Source organism: Opisthocomus hoazin, chromosome 13 (genome assembly GCF_030867145.1).
Source record: "Opisthocomus hoazin isolate bOpiHoa1 chromosome 13, bOpiHoa1.hap1, whole genome shotgun sequence".
Classification (NCBI taxonomy): domain Eukaryota; kingdom Metazoa; phylum Chordata; class Aves; order Opisthocomiformes; family Opisthocomidae; genus Opisthocomus; species Opisthocomus hoazin.
In genome coordinates this window covers 17,973,774-17,995,039 of record NC_134426.1, presented here as the reverse complement: position 1 = coordinate 17,995,039, position 21,266 = coordinate 17,973,774, and the positions used below count along the sequence as shown (strand labels likewise).

The 21,266-nt window shown below is 46.9% G+C and overlaps 1 protein-coding gene across 1 annotated transcript in view; it reads right to left on the bottom strand.

Moving 5' to 3' along the window:
- FBXW8 (F-box and WD repeat domain containing 8) overlaps nucleotides 1-21,266 on the bottom strand; it is a 54,620-nt gene that overhangs the window by 15,484 nt on the left and 17,870 nt on the right. The window contains exons 5-7 of the mRNA XM_075434625.1: nucleotides 12,588-12,745; nucleotides 4,282-4,478; nucleotides 2,547-2,756 (exon numbers count right to left, since the gene is read on the bottom strand). Coding sequence (XP_075290740.1) covers nucleotides 2,547-2,756; nucleotides 4,282-4,478; nucleotides 12,588-12,745 — 565 coding nt within the window. The remainder of the gene's footprint in view (nucleotides 1-2,546; nucleotides 2,757-4,281; nucleotides 4,479-12,587; nucleotides 12,746-21,266) is intronic.

The window sequence follows — 21,266 nt, the reverse complement described above, 5'->3', positions numbered from 1 at the left end:
GAAAATAATTTTACATGCAGCGCTCAAACCCAAAATTCAAACGCGTGTATGCCAAGCCTTTGTGACGCTGCTACAGCGTTGAGATCACGGGTCTCCAGACTACGTGACACGGGGCAATATTTTCTTTGCTAGACACCATCCTTCAAGGCATGTCCACTGGATGTCACGAGCACCGCTTCGCGTTGCACGGGAAAGCCAGTGCTTGGGTTTTCCCCGTGGTTCATTATCTCATCTATATTCTTAGCCATATACGAGCCCAGATGGGAACACAGCTCTCAGTATTTCCAGAATTCAGAATTTAAGGAACCCTGCACATTCCACATTGAGTTAATACAGCTGAAATAACATGCACTAAAGAAATTTCACTTAGCTTAATGTAAACCAAAGAGCTCCAGGAGCATTAAACAGATGAACTTTGAAGAAATAGCATTGTACTTGGGTTGTCTGATGCCTAATGAAGTGACAGCTGAACTTCTCACGGACGAAGCGTTTATACTCTCCCCTCTCTCCTGTGCTGATGTCTGTCATCCACAGTGGGCAAGCCTATGCCACAGATAAGATGTTCTCCTCCTCTCTGACATGAAAGTTCCTGCAAAATATATGCCATAGATCTCTACTCTGCTGTCAAATTTGGTTAAAATTAGACAATAATTAATAAAAGAGAGAGGGCAAAAGATGGTTTCCCTAACTATACTTCCATCAGAAAGCAGGTTACAAGGCAGTAGCCTCAGGATTGTGAGCTTACACTAAAGAAAACAAGGTATCTCTCAGGAAAAACAAAGAAAACCCCACACCGAGAAACGCAGCTTTCCCACTACGGCAACACAGCCAGCAGCAAGCAGGGCTGGAATTCTTCATCATTACATTTCCAAGACTGAAAGCTCTCCTAAAGACAGATTGTCAACTTGCAACCAGCGTAATCAGCCAATGCAAAGTCCCTTCACGTCTGCGCGAGGCGAATAATTATCATAATAGACATTAGTAATTAATTTCCGGCGTGATGTCAGCTGGTGCGGCAATGCCAAGCAAGCGTCCTTGTCAAACACACCCCAGCCGTCTGGGCGACTCCAGTCCCATCTCCCTGATTAGGATGCGCGCTGACGCACTGCTTAATACAATCTGCCATCAAATGCCAAATAGTTCCGAACTAAATTAGGAAACACGTCCGGCTTTACGGGGTGATGCTCGGGGGCCTAAGGAGATTTCTCTATTCCTTCATGAGGCACAAAGGCGATCACCGATGCAATGCCCCCGAATGAGGCAATCTTACCTTCTAACCTCTCACCTCTGCAGGGAAAAGAATTGGATTAGGGCAGCAAAGGAATTCATAACAACAGCATGGCCTCGCAGCAACTCTCAACCCTAGAGGTATTCATAGCGGCCTCCGCATCTCCCTAGTGAATGTGAATTTTAAGGGGAAATTAGACGCAGCTGGACACATTTATTTCTAACACAGAAGTAATCCTAAATAAAGCTTCCCTCTTCTAGTTGCTTGCCAAAGAAAATGCTGCATTTTTACACTACAGCTCCTTCCATCTGGGTGCTCACCTCCTGCTTCTTTCTCCACCTGCCTGAAGCACCCTCCTTCCCTCCACTGCTGATAGCCCATCACATGCCTGAAGTATTACCACAAAAAATGGAACGAAATTAGGGAGCGTAAACGTTAGGCAAGATGCAGCAAAGGGACAGAAACTCTTTGCAAGGCATCTAGACACAGCTCCCTGCCCTAGAGCAGGGCTGTGTCCGGGAGCAGGCTGCTGCCACCAGCTACCTGGGATCTCCGGTAGGATTCTGAGCTCCCCCCCGCCAAAATACAATTATTTATGGTACATATTTGGGTCTGCAAGCCCAAAAGAGCCCCTCCTGCAAGCAGAGAACGTTGAGAAGAGCTCCATTAGAAGCATGCCTCAGCCATGAGTCTTCAGCAGGGTGACGAAACCAGTCTGGTTTTGATCTACCCTGACACTGCTAAAATGTGCTGACAAAAGCAGCAGACTGTGGCACAGGGTGCTGCGAATCCCTGATTGTCATTTACCTTCCTTTAATCCAACAGTCACACCATCCTCACCAAACTGGAAGTAACGTAGCTCAAATACTCAGTGCACAAAAGAAAGCAGCGTGCTCCCAGGACTGCACATTTGCACGTACACGGCTTGACACGCTGCTCTGGACGTCCTCATGCGAACGGCTGAGGGATGGTTTGGCTTTCTGGGGTGGGGTTGTTAGGGTTTTGGGTTTGGTTTTTTTTTTGAGATGAGTTCCCCCTAGAGCACCACTGACCCAGCATACAGCTGAACGAGCTGGGAGTCACCGAAGAGCAGAGAATGCCAAGGATTCCCAGGGAACCCAGGCAGCTGAACAATCATCCCTCACTTCAGCCCACTAGAAGAACGCTGATGAAGCATCAGATTATTGCACCGAAAGAAAGCCTCCCTCCTATTGTCAAACGCTGAATAGTAGGGAAGGAAATGGTCGGCAGCACGAACTCTTTTTTCTTTTGTTAATTATAAAGATCTAAAAATCTTACAACAACAAAAAATAAATACCTGGTTGGGCTCATTCAATAACCAGCCGAAGGTTTTGACCCCAAAGGCTGCTTCACGAGCGGACACATCGAGACACGTGACAGGCTGACCATAGACCGAGTGGAGAACTTTGCCCGGATCTTCTGCTTTCAGGAGATAGACAATGTCTTCTGCAGCTGCTACTGTCACTGGGCTCCCCGTAACATCTGGAACCAGATTAAGGAAGTTGACCTAAAAAGAGTAGACTTTTTATTTTTAATACAGCCGAAAACTCTTTTACGTCACTACCACCACACACTAAACTGAACAAACTACTGATGTGTGGTTACTGGCTATCTTGAGTCATCCCAATTAGAGATGAACTTCAGACAAAGACCAAGTATCAGTTTTATTTCTGAACTCTTTCAAGTTTAGCTCCTATGATAAAGCCTAGCTCACAGTCTTTACAAGGACCCCATTTAAAAAACTAATCCGAACACGTTACAACAGAGCGCAGCAAAAATGTCACATCAAAGAAAGGAGCAAGACTTCATGGACTCGTTCAGAGCAAGGACAGAAAGCCCTAAGGTTGAAGCACACACAGCAAATATCATGGCCAGAACGTGAATATGGTGCTCCCCAAGAGGCACCACATCCATGCTACTAACACGGAACAGGTGATGCCTACCCTGAAATCATGCACAAATGTCCCCTAAATCAACAGCAAAGTCATCAGGCGGCTCTAGGGCAGTCCTGGTATCTGCTCCCCTATCTTCTGTCACAAGACCAGAATGATGTTGCTCTTCCCATTTCAGCAAATGGTTAAGGCATTGCTGAGAAGTCTCCCCATGGGAAGGGTTCAAACCCCTTCACAGCAGCACGGCTGATTTCTGACCCAGCCTTGGAAGGGCGCGGGCTGTCCCGACTCGCTGCCTTTCACACGTGGTGAACTGACATTTCACAGCAAGCCCAATGCAGGAGTAAAATGGATCCAACTACAAGGGAGCGAGTGATGTCTTTTTGACATTTTTACTGGGAAACCCCTTAAAAATACAGAAAATCTCCAAACATTTTAGGTATTGTAAGAGCAACTTAGCTTTGAAAGAGGGGATTAACCAGGAGTGGCTTAAATCACAACTTCATAACCATTAGCGGCGCAGCAGCTTCTTGCAACAGGAGAGAAGCTGCAAGACTCAATTTATTCCTACATACTTCCTCCCCTTTCAAAAAAATGTTGATACTCTGAGATATAACAAAACTTCACAGAATGGGACAGCTTTTGATTTTTAATTAAAATAATCTCAAAACTTCAGTGACAGAAGGTGCAACCTAAGGAAGCTGCACAACCAGTTACAGCTTCGCAAGTGACACTATTAGCTCGTCTGCAATATCCTGCCTCAGAATTAATCAGATCACGTTGATCTGGAACGAGACCTGGAGTTTTAGCTCCAATTCTACGCGAGAAAACTGATTTACAAAATGAGCCAATTTAGATTGATGTTGACAAAAAAAATAATTAAAAACAGCCAACCTCCTGCACCATATGGACTTCCATTCATTTTCACTTGTAGCTTCAGCCAGCATTTCACCCTTGCTCCTCAGCGACGAAAGGCTCGCCCATTAACCTGCTTCGAAATCACAGCCTCCAGCCGATAATGCTGCCATCCAGCTCAGGCAACACCCTTGTAAGACTTCTATAAGATCCCTCTTAACCCTACCAAGAATCATTAGTGTATCAGGAGCCCCTGGACTGAAGCTGCGTAGCCTGGAGACTCACCAGTTTCTGGATTTCAAATGTTTCTGCAGTTTGCCAGAATCCTCTGTCATCAGGGCTTTCCACTTTGACCTCAAAGCCAGACGCCGTCGCTACCGTTGCGCCCTCGGAACCCAGAGCTAAAGCCTGTATCCTCTGGTTGTGCTGGTAGCGATGGATGGGCTCCCGCCCGACCATCAGGCTCCACACGCTAACAGTTCCTGCACACAGAAGAATAAACACTGTGCTTTCCTTAGAATTCAACAAAACTTTAAAAGCTCATTTACAGACGTAAGCTTCGAAGCACTCCAACGGAAAAGGTTCATACACAGCAAAGAGACGGCCGGGCAGGACACCAGAATTGCAGGACACTGCTCAGCACCACAACCAGGCTCAGAGGAAACCTTCCAAATTTACGGGCTCTGGCATCGCAGGCACGTTGCTTTCTAAGTAATTCCTAATTTTCCTACTTTTAGATAACATTGTTATCTACCTTTAGGAAGACTGCTTGAATGTTCTCACTTTTCCACATTTGGAGAAGACCAGACACCTCAGTTTTTATTCTACTACATACCCGCCCAGAATGACCACCAAAAATAGCGAGGAAGAACCCACGCTCCAATTTAAGTCACTCTGCCGCACAAAGAAAAGTTTTCAAGGAAAGAATGTGAAGCTGGGCACACTGCAGTTGGGTCAGGGATTTTAATGCCGTTCTTCACAGTTTACAGCCAGCAGCAGAGCTCCTAATCCGGACGCTCTGGAAAGCCAGGAAACGCCGCAGAGTTCAATGCTTTCAGAAAGCTCAAGAGTACAGCCCCCAAAGAACACAGGAGCACAAGTCAAAAGACAACACATCCGCAATTGCATTTTTTCCCGGCACAGATCCCCGATCCTCTGTTTAAGAGCACGGTACATTAAAGCAATAATCTGCATAAGAGCAACCCGAAGCAATCGGGAGCGTGTTACGGAACAGAAGGGCCAGACGGAGTTGGAGACTTCTGGGCCACCTTTGCACTGAATTAAGGGAGCAGCAATCTCCAGACGCGATAGAGAGGGCCGGAGAAGCCTTCCTTCTCCTTCAGCACGGCCATTAACCATGCACTGATTAATGGCAGCTATTCCTTCAAAAGGAGACATAAAAGCTCTGACAGACAGCTGTGGACGGGCACCAGTGCCAGTCTGCAAACACTCCTCCCACATCCCAAGGGAGGCGAAGCAAGAGTGTGGTAATGAAACTGCGCGTAGTGAAATGCTATCTAAATGAGTTTAAATTGATTTATGTTTGCTTTTGTAAAGATTATTCGGTATCTGGAAAGTGCTACCAATGTGAAATAATGCAGATAATCCTTAAGATCCCTGTCTAATGGCACTCCCACTGAATATTTATATTCCTCGCCAGGGGAATGAGTACCATAATGGGGACCATTTTTGTTTTATTAGGGATGCATATTTAAATTAATCTGCTATTTGCCTAAACAATTAGCCGCCTCTGTTTGTTTACACAAAGCCAAAACTGCAATTAGGCTTCCATCAAAAAGATAAGTCCCGACTAAAACTGTCCCGACGGAGTCATAAGGGCTCGGAGCAGAACTTCCCAAAATTACTTCTTAGCATAATGGTAATTATGTTAATTGCTTGAAAGGTAAATAACTGCTGAACTGGTTTTGAAAAACAGAATGCTAGCTCACATCACACAGACGCTGAAAACCAGTTAACAAATCCGAACGGACAGCACCGGCGTCAGTCCCCCCGCAGCCCGGTCTGCCCCACGCGGAGGCTCCGCAGCCGCACCACCGCGCTTCCCAGCCTCCCTCGGCTCCGCACCGGGACAGCCGCAGCAGGCGAAGGCTCGTCTCCAGCCCAGCCCATTTAAGCAAGCAAACAAACATCAGCCAGATCATGGATGTCAGAACCAGACTGTTTCATCAGACGACGAATATTGCTGTCCAGCTTCTCCAGGCAGGAGTGTTGTCAACTTTTTCTCGCAGAACTTTTATCCCAGTTAAAGACCGCTTTGGTGAAGGGGAAAAAGGAAGCTGATTTGTTTTCAGCCAAGTCTTTTGTCTACAAATCTCTGTGATGAGCATTTCGCTGCTTTTAACAGAGTGTATTAACGTAGGAAAGTTCTGCAAAGTATCAAAACATACTCCAGTCAAAGAACCCTCTTCTGACCATACACAAAAACTGGGAAACCCAGGATTCAGAGTTCTGCTCTTTAAATTTGGGCAACAAAGCCACTATTATTATTATCGCATCTCAAATATCACAGAAAGAGAAGACTGAAAACAGCTCATGCAATTGTACAACCAGTTTCAGACTGGTACTTTTCTATTTTTTAAAACCAGATGCTCAATAGCAAAATCTGTCCAAAACATCTAAGAATTTTATCAGGCAAATACAGTGTGTGCAACACCTGATGCCGAATACGGTGTGAAAACATCCCTGGTAACGGCAAAAAACCAAGTGACTTGTCAGGTCACAAGTTAACATCTGTTTCATGAAGGAGTACAACATAAGGAATAAAAAGGAGTAGAAGAGGAACACAAAGAGCAGGAGAAACACCGTTGTCTTTCATTAGGATGAACAACTATTTGCTCGCGAAAGGACTGCCTGTCCCCCTTGCTTCTCCCCTTCTCCAGAAGGCTGCACGCTTCTGCACACACACGCTCCATCATCTGCTGTTTGCTGCCAGTCAGAAGCTGCAGTCATGGTGGGCAAGGACGTTCTGCGGCAACACACCGTCCTCAAAACGGGTGTAGGCATTCGTGTAGGGCAGCAGGGAAACCTCAGCGGGTTTCACATGGAGAATGCAAACACTCCACTGTATTTATCAACAAGTAAAGCTACTACTACGTCTAACAGTGCTACTCAATATTCTGTATTTCATTGCAGAAACAGCAAAACGTATTTATGAGTGTGCAAGCCTTTGCAACAGTCAATCATGTTTGTGTAAGAGCAAAAAAAAAAACCCCCCCATTAAAGTTCTTAGTGTGGCAACGTGAAAAAAAATCAGCATAAGATTTAGCAGCGCAGATGAGATCACTGCTTTCCACAGTCTATCTTCCTGCCTCCAGCAGTGACCAGCACTTCATCTCCGAAGCAGTCTCTGCTAAGGTGAAGCTAAGGTTGCAAGCATACAGTATCCTTTTTTTTGTTTTGAATACTGTAATCTTCAAAGCGTTAGAAAGTCATTAAACCCAAATTATAAGCAATACTTTCACAGTATGCTAAAATCTGCACCACAATTGTGCTTACTGCAGTTGAACTCTAACTCCTCAAAGGGATTTAGACTCTACAGCTTGCTCCTAGTTCATCTCAGCTCGAGAAAACCAGTGAAGCGCAAGAAGCTGATGCAGAAGGTACAGCTGCCGACACTTGACACTACAATCACTGTATGTCTTCTTGTTTATCACTTCGGATTGTACAAAGAATTTCGGTTTGTAACTTCTGACCCAATACACTGCTGAAATGTGGTCTGATGGAAGGTCCATTTCTTGCAGCTCACTCTAGGCTGTGAGGTATTTGGATGAAACATCGAACTCAGACCACTGAGCCTCACACACACACTGCTGCCGCTGCCAACCGTACTCCAGCCCGAGGAAGCACCGGCCAGCCGCACGCACCTCTTGCTGTACGGAAGGCACATGGCTGGAAGCAGCTCTTCATCAACAGAGCCTGTCTCTAGCACCTTCCCCTCCTGGCAGCTGGAAGCACAGAGAACATCCTGCAAGAGCAGCCGGTTTTTACACCTGCTTTCACATAGGTTTCTCTCTGACATAAAAATTAACACTTTTGCCACCAAAAAAAAAAAAAAATCTCTTTTCCTATAAAATACCCTACTCCTGTAACAGGGAGAGGGAGCATAAACACAGAGCAAAGTCCCATTTTGGGGTACGACACCGGCGGTGTTGGCCAGTGTAACGCAGCGTGGCACAGCTCCTGCCATGAGCTGGCCGCAGCGGAGGAGAGCTGCCCGCTCCCGCCGCCAGCCAAGACCCAGGCTGGGCAGAGGGAGGGCTGTGCTTCGGCGCAGAAGGTCCGACGCTCCGATCCTAACGGCCCAGCACAGCAGCTCCTCCATGTTAAGACGACACGGCTAGCAGTTGCTGTCAGCCTGAGAAGAGACGCAGAGCGATCCAGGTGTGCGTTATCTGCAAAATCCAGCAAAGCCAGAATTTTGCATGAGCTACAGCAAGGAATCTGGATGCGCTCACGGTTTTCGTGCACCTTCACTTCAGCTTCTAAACCCAGGTGTGTGTGAAGGCCAGAGGCAGCTGGATTCACACCCTCTGTGTGGTGTTTTTCCTGTTTGTGGGTCACAGTCTTGCCACTTCCTATCTTAATTTGATCAAAATAAAATTCTTTTTCACCTTTTGAAAACACTTCTTATATTTTTTCTCCAAGCTGAGCTACAAGGATGATGAGGGGACTGGAGCATCTCTCCTATGAGGAGAGGCTGAGGGAGCTGGGCTTGTTCAGCCTGGAGAAGAGAAGGCTGAGAGGGGACGTTAGAAATGCCTCTAAATATCTGCAGGGTGGGGGTCAGGAGGACAGGGTCAGACTCTTTCCAGTGGTGCCCAGCGACAGGAAAAGGGGCAACGGGCACAAACTGAAGCAGAGGAAGTTCCAGCTGAAGATGAGGAAGAACTTCTTCACCCTGAGGGTGACGGAGCCCTGGCCCAGGCTTCCCATGGAGGCTGTGGAGTCTCCTTCTCTGGAGATATTCCAGCCCCGCCTGGCCGCAGTGCTGTGCAGCCTGCTCTAGGTGACCCTGCTTGGGCAGGGGGGTTGGACTAGATGACTCACAGAGGTCCCTTCCAACCTCGAACATTGTGTGATTCTATAAATTTATTTCTTTGAAATTTTCAGAAAGCATCATATTCCTACGAAGTACAAACAGTATGAAATACACGGGTGGAAACGAGCACCAGCCTGAAGCCTCAAAGCTTCTCATCTTGAATTTTGAGTTTCTCCCAAACGCATTTCTAGTCGGAGGGACCACCAACACACCGCCAACTTGAGCCTAGTAGGTGTTTGGTGTTTATTAACAAAAATTTTACGTTTTATTTCCACTGCAATGCTGTTTCTCAACTTTCAACAGGTACAACAATCTACTCACCCTACCGACCAGCACAAGACTAGACCTCAGCCACACGAGTCGTGCCTTTACGTCACCATTACCACACCCGTTTCCACCGAATGCTGTCAGGCATTATCTCCCCCGCTCTTCTTACAGAGATTTCAAACGACACGGTCCCTGCAGTCCCTCAGAAAAGGCACAGATGAGAGAGCCTGCATTTTGTTCCCATCTTGGGGGCTCAGGAGGCAGACTTCGCTGACCCTGATGTGAAATCACGTGCTGTTTACCTGAATCAAGGGTTTTGCATCCACAGCCACCTGTACATATTGGATGGGAATAAATATACTACTGCCTGCTACGCGTGGTTGTCTTCAGAAACTTTTTCCTTTATTCGAGCTAGCCTGTTTCCCTGCTCTTGTTATCCCAGGCACTCTGGGCAAGGCACCAAACACATCGCTCCACTTCTGTTTTTGCAGAGAGGGTACAGCAGGGACAATACCTGCAAGCAGCTTTAAGGGCATCAGAATGGACATGACAGCAGATTTCCAGTCCCAGAAAGCAGCGCTGCCAAAATTCCCTTCCTGGAGCCTGCCAATAAGCAAGAGCACTTCTGATCCTCGCAGAAAGCACCCTCCTTTGCTCCAAGTTGCTACTCCGCAACTTGTGAAGTGCCGCTAACTCCTTCCAACGGGTGTCAAAGCGCTACCGCGCAGGGCAGCGGCACAGCATCTCCCCGCCATGCCTACACAAGCACGAAGCACGGCACTGAAAAAAAAAAAAAGATAAAAAAGTACATTCTCTTGTTGCAGCGCATTGTTTTCAAGTCAAACTCTGAGACTCTGGAGGACAGGGGGCGAGAGCGACGGCTGAAGTAGACTGCTGTTTCCCAAAAGCTGTGGCTCGCAGCCAAAGGCAGGCAAGCATGGAGCAGATGGAGTCCTGGCAAGGCCTCTCCTGTCCCTGCATTAGCAGCATCTGCTCATTACCCAGAACCCTCGCCTGCTTTATCTAATGCTCCAGGAAAAGCATTTTGATTTGATTCATTTCAGTTCGGTAACGCGCAACACAATTAGTGGTAAAATCAAACTGGAGGACTGCCAGTGCTGACAATAGGAAACAAGGCAGAAGAAATATGAGGCCAGTGGGTTGGAATTCAAAAATCACAACTGTGGATCAAGTTGCCAAGTCCTGTTGCCTCAGGTGTACATACAGTGCCCCCACTGAGCACTGGCATGGGCGGAGGGAACTTCATTTTCTCCCCCTACATTTTTCTCTCATTTACCTCTCCTCGCAGCTTGTTTCTCAGAGGCACACCGTTGGAAGTGTTCACCAGAAGTCAGAATTCAATTTTTCTTCAGTGCCATCGCGGAGTTATGATTCACTTTGGATGCAGGCATCCCAGTAAGACAAATCTTTCTCCTTCCCGCATTTCGTACGCCTGGGGAAGTGTTTGCTACCACCGAACGAGCGGAACAGCACTGGAAGGCAGGCACGGCGCAAGCAGAAGCTGCCTGTTAGTTCTTCCCTGTGATCGGATGCCAAGGACATCGCCGCGTGAGCTCTGTTGAACTGGGAGAAACTGATGTTATCTGCACGAGTCTTCGCTGTCGAGTCCCGGGCTGGCAGTCTAGACTCCTTGCCTGACAGCACCACCTCCAACACTAGCAGATGGTTTCTCTGTGTTAGTCAAACTTACAAACAAAGAGAAAAGGGAGCTGGAAAAGTACAACAAAGCACAATCAAACACATTATCTTCAAAGTCCTTCCTTCTCTCCCCAAGTTTAAAATAATTCTCTCCACCAAACTGTAAACATGCGCTTTCAGATTCCAGCTAGTAAACATTTCTAAAATCAGTCTTTATAATTCCCTGTTCACACAGCAACGAATCTGTTCTGACCAGGCTTCTCCAATCAGAGTAATGGCCACATCACAGAGCCCATTAAAATCTCCACCCAAAAGAATAAAAGATGCCGAGCTCTACGCAAACTAGATTAGCCACAGCACACAGGACTGACAAGGAATACGACAGGAAAAAAACCCTAGACAAATTATTAGATTAGTCAGAGGGAGACTAGAAAACAAACAAAAGGCCCTCTGCTAGTCATTGCTTGGCACACTGGACAAAAAGCCGACACTCCAAACTATCACTGTGTTCTCATTTCCTACGACTCGAGTAAATAACGAGTATTCTGTAATACCAGACTTGCTGTTGTCAGAAAACATTGCCTATCAACAATTTTTAGCCACAGAAAACCATTTTAGCACAATCCACGCCGGAAAAACAGCTAAGGGTGTTGACCATCTTAGAACAGTTGTTTTGCCATGTAAAGCATTTAATTTACTTCTAAAGTAAATCATATGGTTTAGAGATTTTGTCTGGAGAACCCATCTTCGGTTTTATTTCCACAGGCAGAAATGCCAGGATCAAAGACAGTATGTGTACAAAGTTCCCTAACTTTAAAAACACTCTTTATTCATACCCGAGGAGAGGTTTTCAAGTGTCAAATCATACATTTTAAAGAAAGATGACAGGAGCTGAGCTCTGCCTGAGCAACTCGGCCTCGGATCCCAACTGGCCAGCACTGTCCAAACCTGGCTCTTTGAACTGCTGTTCCCATGTCCAGTAGATGTGCGGTTGGGCGCTGGCTCTTGTTGCCCATTACATAAACATCTAAGTACATTTAAAACAATGCATATAACCAGGATTTTATTAGGGTTGCATTAAATATTAGGTCACAGCTTTTATTTCTCTCTATGAGAGTACACAATAAGCCACCACTGCAAACCGATACTCCAGTGAAGACAATGTGCATCCACACACCGCGCCAAGAGCAAGAGAGGAGGCACATTAATCAGACATGCAAGCTTACCAGTATTCCCATAACAAAGCCTTACAGCACCCCAAGGGGGTTTTGGACGGAGGAGAAGACTGGCGGAGGAATATTTAATATTTTTATAGCAAAACAAGTTATTTGCTTAAGATAGTTTGGCTGGACTACAGCCTGGCACTCCAGCTTTGTGTAGCAGTTCCAGTAGGAATTAAACGTCAGTTTTAATGGGTGCTCTGTTCCAATGCCTCCTAATGCATTTATGGTTATTGGCCAACTTTCTCACATAAAAGCAAGTGTGTGCGTGTGTGTGTATACACAGGATTACAGAGACACAAAAAGCTGAGCACAGCTGCTTCATTTTTGTAAAGCGCCTCCCCCCCCCCCCCCCCCAAATAGGGAGGAGAGTTGTGGTTACTCACCGTCCTCGTGAGCTGCTACAGCCAGAGAGCTGTTTATCCTCACAAAGGAGACATGTGGCTGAGGGCCAGCATCACCAGGACCGTGCACTGGTTCCAGGACAGGGGCTGTGTAGTCCCAGGTGCGAGTGTCCCACAACCTCACTTCTCCTGATGTATATCTGGAAAAGAAGCCTTTTATTCATCCCACAACATTTGAAAAAGGCTCGCTGCAGCAGAAGGCAGGAAGAAACAAAAAGTATCTCAAAACTCCACACCATTTCCAGTTCCTAGACTGATTCTCCTCCTGTTCACACACTCTTGTCTCATTTTATTTCCATTTACCGAACGTAGCATCAAGCCCACTAAGACAGCCAGGTAAATCGGAGCGATGAGAACGACACGCCGGAGCTACCACAGGTTACCAACTATCAATACCAGCTTTACAAATGGAACGCAAGAGAAGCCAGGCTCAAGGGAAAAAAGGTAATCAGTAACAAGTCTGAATGACATCATGGCAAAGCTTCAAACTGTTTCTTTTCGGTCTTCAAAAATCTGTGATTGTGGCTGCGCCAAGGAAGCGCTGTTTAACCAAAGCATTTACGTACATACGTACAAGCACTCACACAGATACACGCGTCCAACCTACTGCTCCTGGAAGGAACTTCTTAACGCCTCATCAATGGATCTGATTCGCCTACATCTCTGAAGGCTAATTAATACATTCATACAATTAAGTGTTGTCTTCAGAATTAAGGCAGTGCTGCCTTCTTTGCAGAAGGCTGTCTCACTGAAACATCAGAAAAGCTATCGTTTAAAATCAAACTATAGTTAACCCATGAGAATATAAAAAACCACAACGAAACTTCTCAGATCATACCAAATATATCAGAACACAGGAAAGCTGTAACACGGCAAGCAACACAAAAGCTGTTCTGTGCTAGCTACACTGTGGCACACGCCGCACTATCAAAGAAAAATACCACTGCAGGCAAAGCAGAGGAGAAGCTCCTTCTACAACTGGTCAAAGAACACAGTCCAACAGCCGTTTGCAACAGTTCAATAATTATTTAGGAGAAGTTTTGACAGACCTGTGACAATTACCACTGTCAAACAGTCTCAGGTGTCTTTGTCTGCCGTAGACGAGACTTGGATTCTGTGGGAAAATGCAGGGTGCCTGCTGCTCTGCCAGCTTTGTTGTGACGTCCTCATTTCTGAGGGAAAAGTATGTCAAAAGGATGATTCTGCTAAGCCTCAAAGGTCTACTGGTTAAAAATCTGGCTGTCCCATATTTATCATGAAAATAAGAAAACAGTGTTTGACAAAGGAGGTGAAGGGAAGTGCTCAGTGAAGGGGCAGAAGATGCATCTTCTTTCATTTCCAACTTACAGCAACACTATTCAAACAGAACAGATCAAGAAAGAAGCTTCCCCACAGCAAAGCGAAGCGTCTCACATTGGACCGAACAGGCAGGCCAGATCAGTCCACCACAACCACGTCCAGTTTACAAACCGGAAACGTGCTCATTGCAGGACGTTTTAAGATTTGGAGATAAACCACAACAGACAGGTAACAAGGAAGAACATCTCCTCCCAGTGCCTACACATACTTGCTCTGACAGCGTCCGGTCTAGGAATGTGAAAGGGAAGACCGACAGACAGCCAAAACGGAATGACAGGAAGAGAAGAGACACAGGGCTGGCTCATTCTTCGAGCACACTGCTGCCGGTTTTTCTACATAGCATGCAACACAAGTGATCCAGGGCTCAAGATATGCCACCATCCACAAAATAACACGGACCACAACCTTGCAGTTAAAGATCCAACATCACAGTACCACAGTAAGTGCCTAAATTAATTTTATCTCAGAATTCAACCAAGCCAAAGTTTAGTTTGAACCATCCACTGCTCTTCAGGAAGAACCTGAACCAACTCTACGGCTAAGCTCAAACTGGAAGAGAACCACAAAACGTTTCTGACTATCAGTCTGAAATAAATTTGACCCAAATTCCAATGCGTTTGTGCTGGGATCTGTTAAATACAGGAACTCTGCTTGGTAGGCTCTGCATCAGACCATCCTGCAGCCTCCTCATCCTCAACCCCTTCCTCTCCAGCGATGAACAAGTATGTGTTGAAGAGCTTTCACTTCCACACCACGAAGCTGTGCTGCTCTCCCACCCCTAGCAAGGACCTGTTGAACACAAGAGCTTGTCACCTGTACAGAACAATCCTTAAGAGGGTCCTGGCCGCAGCACTTGTTCCTGTCCTGCCACAAGACAGAGCACTGTACGCGTGGGAGAACGCTGCAAGCGCCCAAAGCCTACCATCACATGCGTCGTCCAGAAATCCCACCAGCACACGGCGAGACAGGACAAGTGCTTGGTGTTTGCCAGGAAAAGGAGGGAAGAGGACAATAAGGCGTCTTTGCCCCCATGCCTCCCAGTCCCACTGCTCACTCAGCAACACCACCCGCACCCTGCAGCAGATCACAGAATCACAGAAAGTTCGGGGTTGGGAGGGCCCTCTGTGGGTCACCCAGTCCAACCCCCTGCCGAAGCAGGGTCACCTACAGCAGGCTGCACAGCACCGCGGCCAGCCAGGTCTGGAATATCTCCAGAGAAGGAGACTCCACAGCCTCCCTGGGCAGCCTGGGCCAGGGCTCTGTCACCCTCAGAGGGAAGAAGTTCTTCCTCGTGTTCAGCTGGAACTTCCTCTGCTTCAGTTTGTGCCCATTGCCCCTTTTCCTGTCGCTGGGCACCACTGGAAAGAGTCTGGCCCCGTCCTCCTGACACCCACCCTGCAGATATTTAGAGGCATTTCTAAGGTCCCCTCTCAGCCTTCTCTTCTCCAGGCTGAACAAGCCCAGCTCCCTCAGCCTCTCCTCGTAGGAGAGATGCTCGAGTCCCCTCAGCATCCTTGTAGACCTACATCAGTCCTATGCGGTAAACCTAAAGGATCTGGAGAGGTGTTACAAGACCATGCTGGAAACTTAAATGGAGATCCAGGTTTAGGCAGACAACCAGCATGAGGAAATGGGAGACGTAAACCATCTCCTCAGCTGACAACACGCTCTGTTGCCCATCCCCACCGCATGCCCACTTCCAGCATACACTGGGCCTGTACCAGAACTGAACTGGAAGAATTTCAAAACACAGACAAATCCAGAACTAAAAAATTTCATGGTTCAACTCCCCGCTTTTAATGCTGCTGTAAAGAGCAACACACTTTCAATTTGTAACCACAACAAAAGGCTTTTAAACTATTAAAGCACGGCCTTGCTGTCAAAAAATAAAAAGGCTGCTTTATTGCAGATAATTGGCAAATCTGCCATATCAATATAGATGGCTGAAGAGAAGCGCACGCTGCAGTGTGCAGAACCTATTTCTAGATAATTTCAGTATTTCTATTCATTTCCTACCACAACAGCCTTTATACTTCGCCATCAAATTTGTCTGGATTACCAGCTCCGGAATGAAAGGACCTGAGATTTAAGTCTTCTGCCCCAGAACAGGCACAGTCCTCCAAACTCACTCAGTTACTGATTCTTCTATCCAGATGGCTATCAAAAGCCCACACCGCTTTCCACTGGAGTGAAAAAAACCCAAAAACATCCACCTTTCTGTTTAATATAACAACAAACACATTCTATTTGCTACAATACCAACAGCATTCAGCTGCTGCTTCTTTTTCTCCCGATGTGGGTATTGAGATGATTATTGCAGTGGCAGGTAAATACTCCAACACCTAACATCAGCCACTTGTGTAAAAAATAAACCCACACCAACCCCAAAACCTACACATTCTGAGTTCTCAAGTTCAAAGAAAAAACAAACCCCACATTAGAGACCACACCTGATTTACTCCCTTTAGGAAAGCTGTTCAAAGTCTTGCCTTCCCAAGCGTAAGGGGGAGGAACAAGACAGAGCCGTTGCCACCAACCCCGTTTCCCGTCTCCAGCTGTCCCCTGCGCCGATGCCTCCCGAGGCACCGCATCCACACAGTGCCCGGCTCCCAGCTCCGGGTCTGCGCGCGTCTCTCCCTGCTCACCAGACGCAGTCACCCTTCTCTTAGCGTTCAGCAGAGACTTGCCACCCACGTAACTCAGCTTCTTTGGACTTACATTTCACTTTGCTCTTGTTCTTCTGAACACTTCGGTGTACACACACGAGAAGTAGCACCAGGAGAAAGACAAGAGCTGTATTTTTCTAGCTATACTTCTCCCTGACAAGCCACTCCTGTAACTCTGGTCAGATACATATACATCTGTAAAAATTAGTCTGCAAACTCAGCTTAAGCTTTGCAGATATGCATCAAAAACTGGCTGAAACGGAGCAACAATAGGTGGAATGCATACGGTACAGAGAAACTGAAAAAAATGGAATTCATATGGTATCTACAAACATACTGTAATAAAAATAGCCGCTTGCTAATCAAAAGCACTTCAACTACTTTTTATCGGCAGTAATGTCACAACGGGACAAACAGCTTCCTCGCGCCCTCCGAGCTGAGCGCAGGCAGCAGGAACTGGAGCTGGGGGTTAAAAGCTGGCGCTGCCCCACGGCGGCCGGGCAGCAGGTGGTGAAGGGCAGAGCACACGCAGGAGGGAGCAGCGATGGCGGCTGGGCACTGCTCTAATGAAGTGCTGCTGAAGAGGCAGACGATTTCATAAGGAGAAAAACATCAGGAAACCGGTCAAAACACAGAATTACATCTGAAAAAGCTCAACTGTGTTGGATAGCAATAGCCAGCACAAATTTGGGGAAAAGGAGGAGGGAAGGCTGATCTCTCTCCAGAGCCCCAGATGTCTTTATCGTTGCCTAATGACAATTATACTCATCCAATTAAGACACTGCTATCACAGTTGCATTGTTAGTAAGCCATTGGCCCTGAGTGTTGATGGCTGTCTAATTAGTGTTTGTGCAAAGTACAACTGCAACTAATATATAAACTGACAAATACACAAAAGAAAAACTGTTAACAGGAACATTTTCAAAACAGTCGAGACTCTACTCGTTCGGTCCATGGCAGCAGCAAAGGCAAACTGCTTCCCTTCATGGCTGGCTTACTGCTGGCACTGCAGAATCACGCTTCAAACAGGCGGGTCGGCGAGACTGTGGCGGGGCTTCTGCTGAAACAGGGGGCTGGTATCCATCCATCCCGCCGGCTGCCTCAGGCACACCGCTCCCGGGCAAGCCGCACTGCACAAATCGGTCTGAAGGCCGGAGACTTCTGGTAAGACACTTCAGAAATCAGTTTATATTTTCCGTATTTTCTCTAAAGAATTTGTAGCGAGAAAATAAAAAGGAAGGGAAGAGAAAAACCTTTGTTTCACAGTCAGGTTTGATTTCCAGAAGGCAAAGTCTGTCGGTTTCCAGATACCTGTGGTGATCAACAAAACAAAAAAACCCCAACAAGTTTGTTTCAGGCAGTCAGCGACCATCTGTTAATACTCAAAAGATCTTATTATGAAGTCCTTACAATGTCAATGCATTTTATTGAAGTCAGTAGGAATTTTGCTCCAGTAACAATCTCTAGCTAGAGCTCTGTTTAAGTGGATGCCTGTTGATAAGCAAGTAAGATAATGAGTATTTTTCATTGTCTTGCTGCAACAAACATCTCAGACCTTTCATCCTTATTCCACCAAAAGCAACTAACCAGACCTTCATGTGGTTAATTAAGGTATCTAGACTGGGACCCCCTCAGTAGGCTTAAGAATAAGGCCCAATTAAACATGTAACTCCAAGCCCAAACGCCTTTCTAAGTTGGTTCAAATTGCTCCTGAGCTCCATCTTCTCCGTATGGCTCAGGTAAGACGGTGGTAATTCACAATGTTCCGTTTCAAAACACCTCTTCACCAAAAGCACTGCAAGTTGGCAGATACCTCAGTCCAAACGCACAATACTGAACTTATTAAATGGATTCTATTCCCTTCTTTATACTGGGGGCTGAGACCCACAACTCGTCTGTGAAGTGAGCGGTAACGAGGGACGGCTTAGACATATTTACTATACTGTTCGATGCCTCACAGAGCGAGGCTGGATGAAAGGGATAAAACTCCCAAGCCTTCCTGCATTCTTACTGACAGTTATGTAGAGACACTGATTTTTGCCATTACATATATAACTGACAGGTAGCTTCGCTAAGGGATTCCTTAAGCGAAGGATTTAGGAGAAACAGTCTAGTAGCAGTTGTAAACAGAGTGTAAATGATGGAGTAAAGAGAACTACTTTGTGTGGCAGAAAGGGAATATAAATAGAATGCAATGACAAAAAACGAAATACAAATGGAACAGAAAAGATAACATTTTCTGCTATTACACGGCATGGCAGAAAGCTACACCATAAAATGTAAGGAGAAACAGACGGGGGTAAACCAGAACCAGCATTTGAAACGATCATAACACTGACAGAAGAACGTGAAGTAGAAAAGTAACGTCCCTGCTTCCACCCAAACGCTGTTTTGGGTTGCTTGCTATACAAGAGCAGCTACGCAGAAAAGTGACTGGCTTGTACCAAAACCACTCTGGAAATATTTTGAAACTTAACGTGTAGGAAATACATTCTGAGCATCCCTACAATCAATTCCCAAACTCTTCTGCCGGGAACTCGGCTTTCCAATTCATCAACCCATGTCCACCTGTGGACCCTGCTCATGGAAACTGAGCTGCAGAAGGCTTACACCTTCGTTCTCCAGGCCTTATTTAGGAAATCGTAGCTCTAGAAAGTGGGTTAAGCTGCTGGAAACAGCATGCAGCTCTTCTGCAGCTTCTCATTGTTATCTGTAACAAAATTAAGATTTCGCCATCCTAAGTACTTCAGCATGCCTCGCCTTCTTATTAATTTTAAGTGCATGCAAATGTCATACCAAGGGAACAGAAACAAGCCAAAGGGCTATATGGTAGGCAAAACATTTTAATGAACACTTACAAAAGCAGAAGTTAGAGAAAGCCAAACTGTCTCTAGCAATTTCTTTTTTAAGGCCAAGAATCTCCCTCATTTAGATCAAGGTTCCAGTGGCTTGCATCAGCCCAGGCCATTAATTAAACCAGCTGCTCTGACCAAGGAAACATATTACTCTGGGTACTGCCTAAGGCTATGGCCATGGTAGGAGAAAAAAAAAACCCAACCTTTTTCAAGAGGATTCAAGAGGAATCACGATGCAACTTGGGAAGGATCTGGTCCATCAGCCCTATTATTTCACAAAGGACAAACACGTAATGCAACAAAGAAAAAAATGGCTCCGGTTTCAGATACAGGAGAGAGAACACCATCTGAAGATGATGTAAATTGGTATGTTCACATGTTGGAAGGAACACAAACCGCAACACGCTGCCAACAGCAGCGAGGAAAAGCATCACCTGAACTCTAGGGACTGATGGCAACAGCTCGGAGGCTGGTAGGTTGCGAAAACAGTAAAACTGAAGTGTTCAAGAAGTTTACTAGAAAAAGGATGGGTTTGTCTGGCCGCAGGCTTTAGAAGCTCAAAAATAACCACCGTGACTTCGGAGCACTGGGCATCACTACGCCCCCAGCGCAGCCCACTGCAGCGACGCGTTCCTCTGCATCCAGCCAAGCCTCCAGGTAACCCACAGAATCACAGAATAGTGGGGGTTGGAAGGGACCTCTGTGGGTCACCCAGTCCAACCCCCTGCCCAAGCAGGGTCACCCAGAGCAGGCTGCACAGCACTGCGGCCAGGCAGGGCTGGAATATCTCCAGAGAAGGAGACTCCACAGCCTCCATGGGAAGCCTGGGCCAGGGCTCCGTCACCCTCAGAGGGAAGAAGTTCTTCCTCATCTTCAGCTGGAACTTCCTCTGCTTCAGTTTGTGCCCATTGCCCCTTGTCCTGTCGCTGGGCACCACTGGAAAGAGTCTGGCCCCGTCCTCCTGACACCCACCCTGCAGATATTTAGAGGCATTTCTAAGGTCCCCTCTCAGCCTTCTCTTCTCCAGGCTGAACAAGCCCAGCTCCCTCAGCCTCTCCTCATAGCAGAGATGCTCCAGTCCCCTCCTCATCCTTGCAGCCCTCCGCTGGACTCTCTCCAGTAGCTCCTCATCTTTCTTGAACTGGGGAGCCCAGCACTGGACACAGCACTGCAAATGGGGCCTCACTAGGGCAGTGTAGAGGGGAAGGAGAACCTCCCTTGACCTACTAGCCACACTCCTCCTAATGCACCCCAGGATGCCATTGGCCTTCTTGGCACCCAGGGCACGCTGCTGGCTCATGGTTAACCTGTTGTCCACTAGGACACCCAGGTCCCTCTCCGCAGAGCTGCTCTCCAGCCCAACAGCGCAATGGCCAGGCAGGCTGGAGAAGCCGCTTTCACAGAGGCAGTATCAAGCTTCTCCTACTGGTTTCACCCGACAGGCTCTTCTTCACCAGCGGACAGAGAAGCCAAGGTGCCTGTCACTTAACACGACTTCACCTAACTCTCTTAGTCTGTCATCCGACCCCCCTCAGCTCATGATGTCATCCTGGTTTCAACCCTCCTAAAGGTGACTCGCTTGAAAAAAAGAAGGTCTGACGCTTATGACTTCTTAACAACGATGAGAATGAGCGAAGAGAACACAAAAGGTTTGGGGAAGGTGGAAGGCAAAAGGCAAGCGTTTTTACCTCCTGCCCTCCCGCTCTGTTTTACGCCCAGGCTGGCTCTGTCACTGGGAGGGGAGGGAGAAACTACCAAAGCTGCGCCATTAAAGCAGTGAA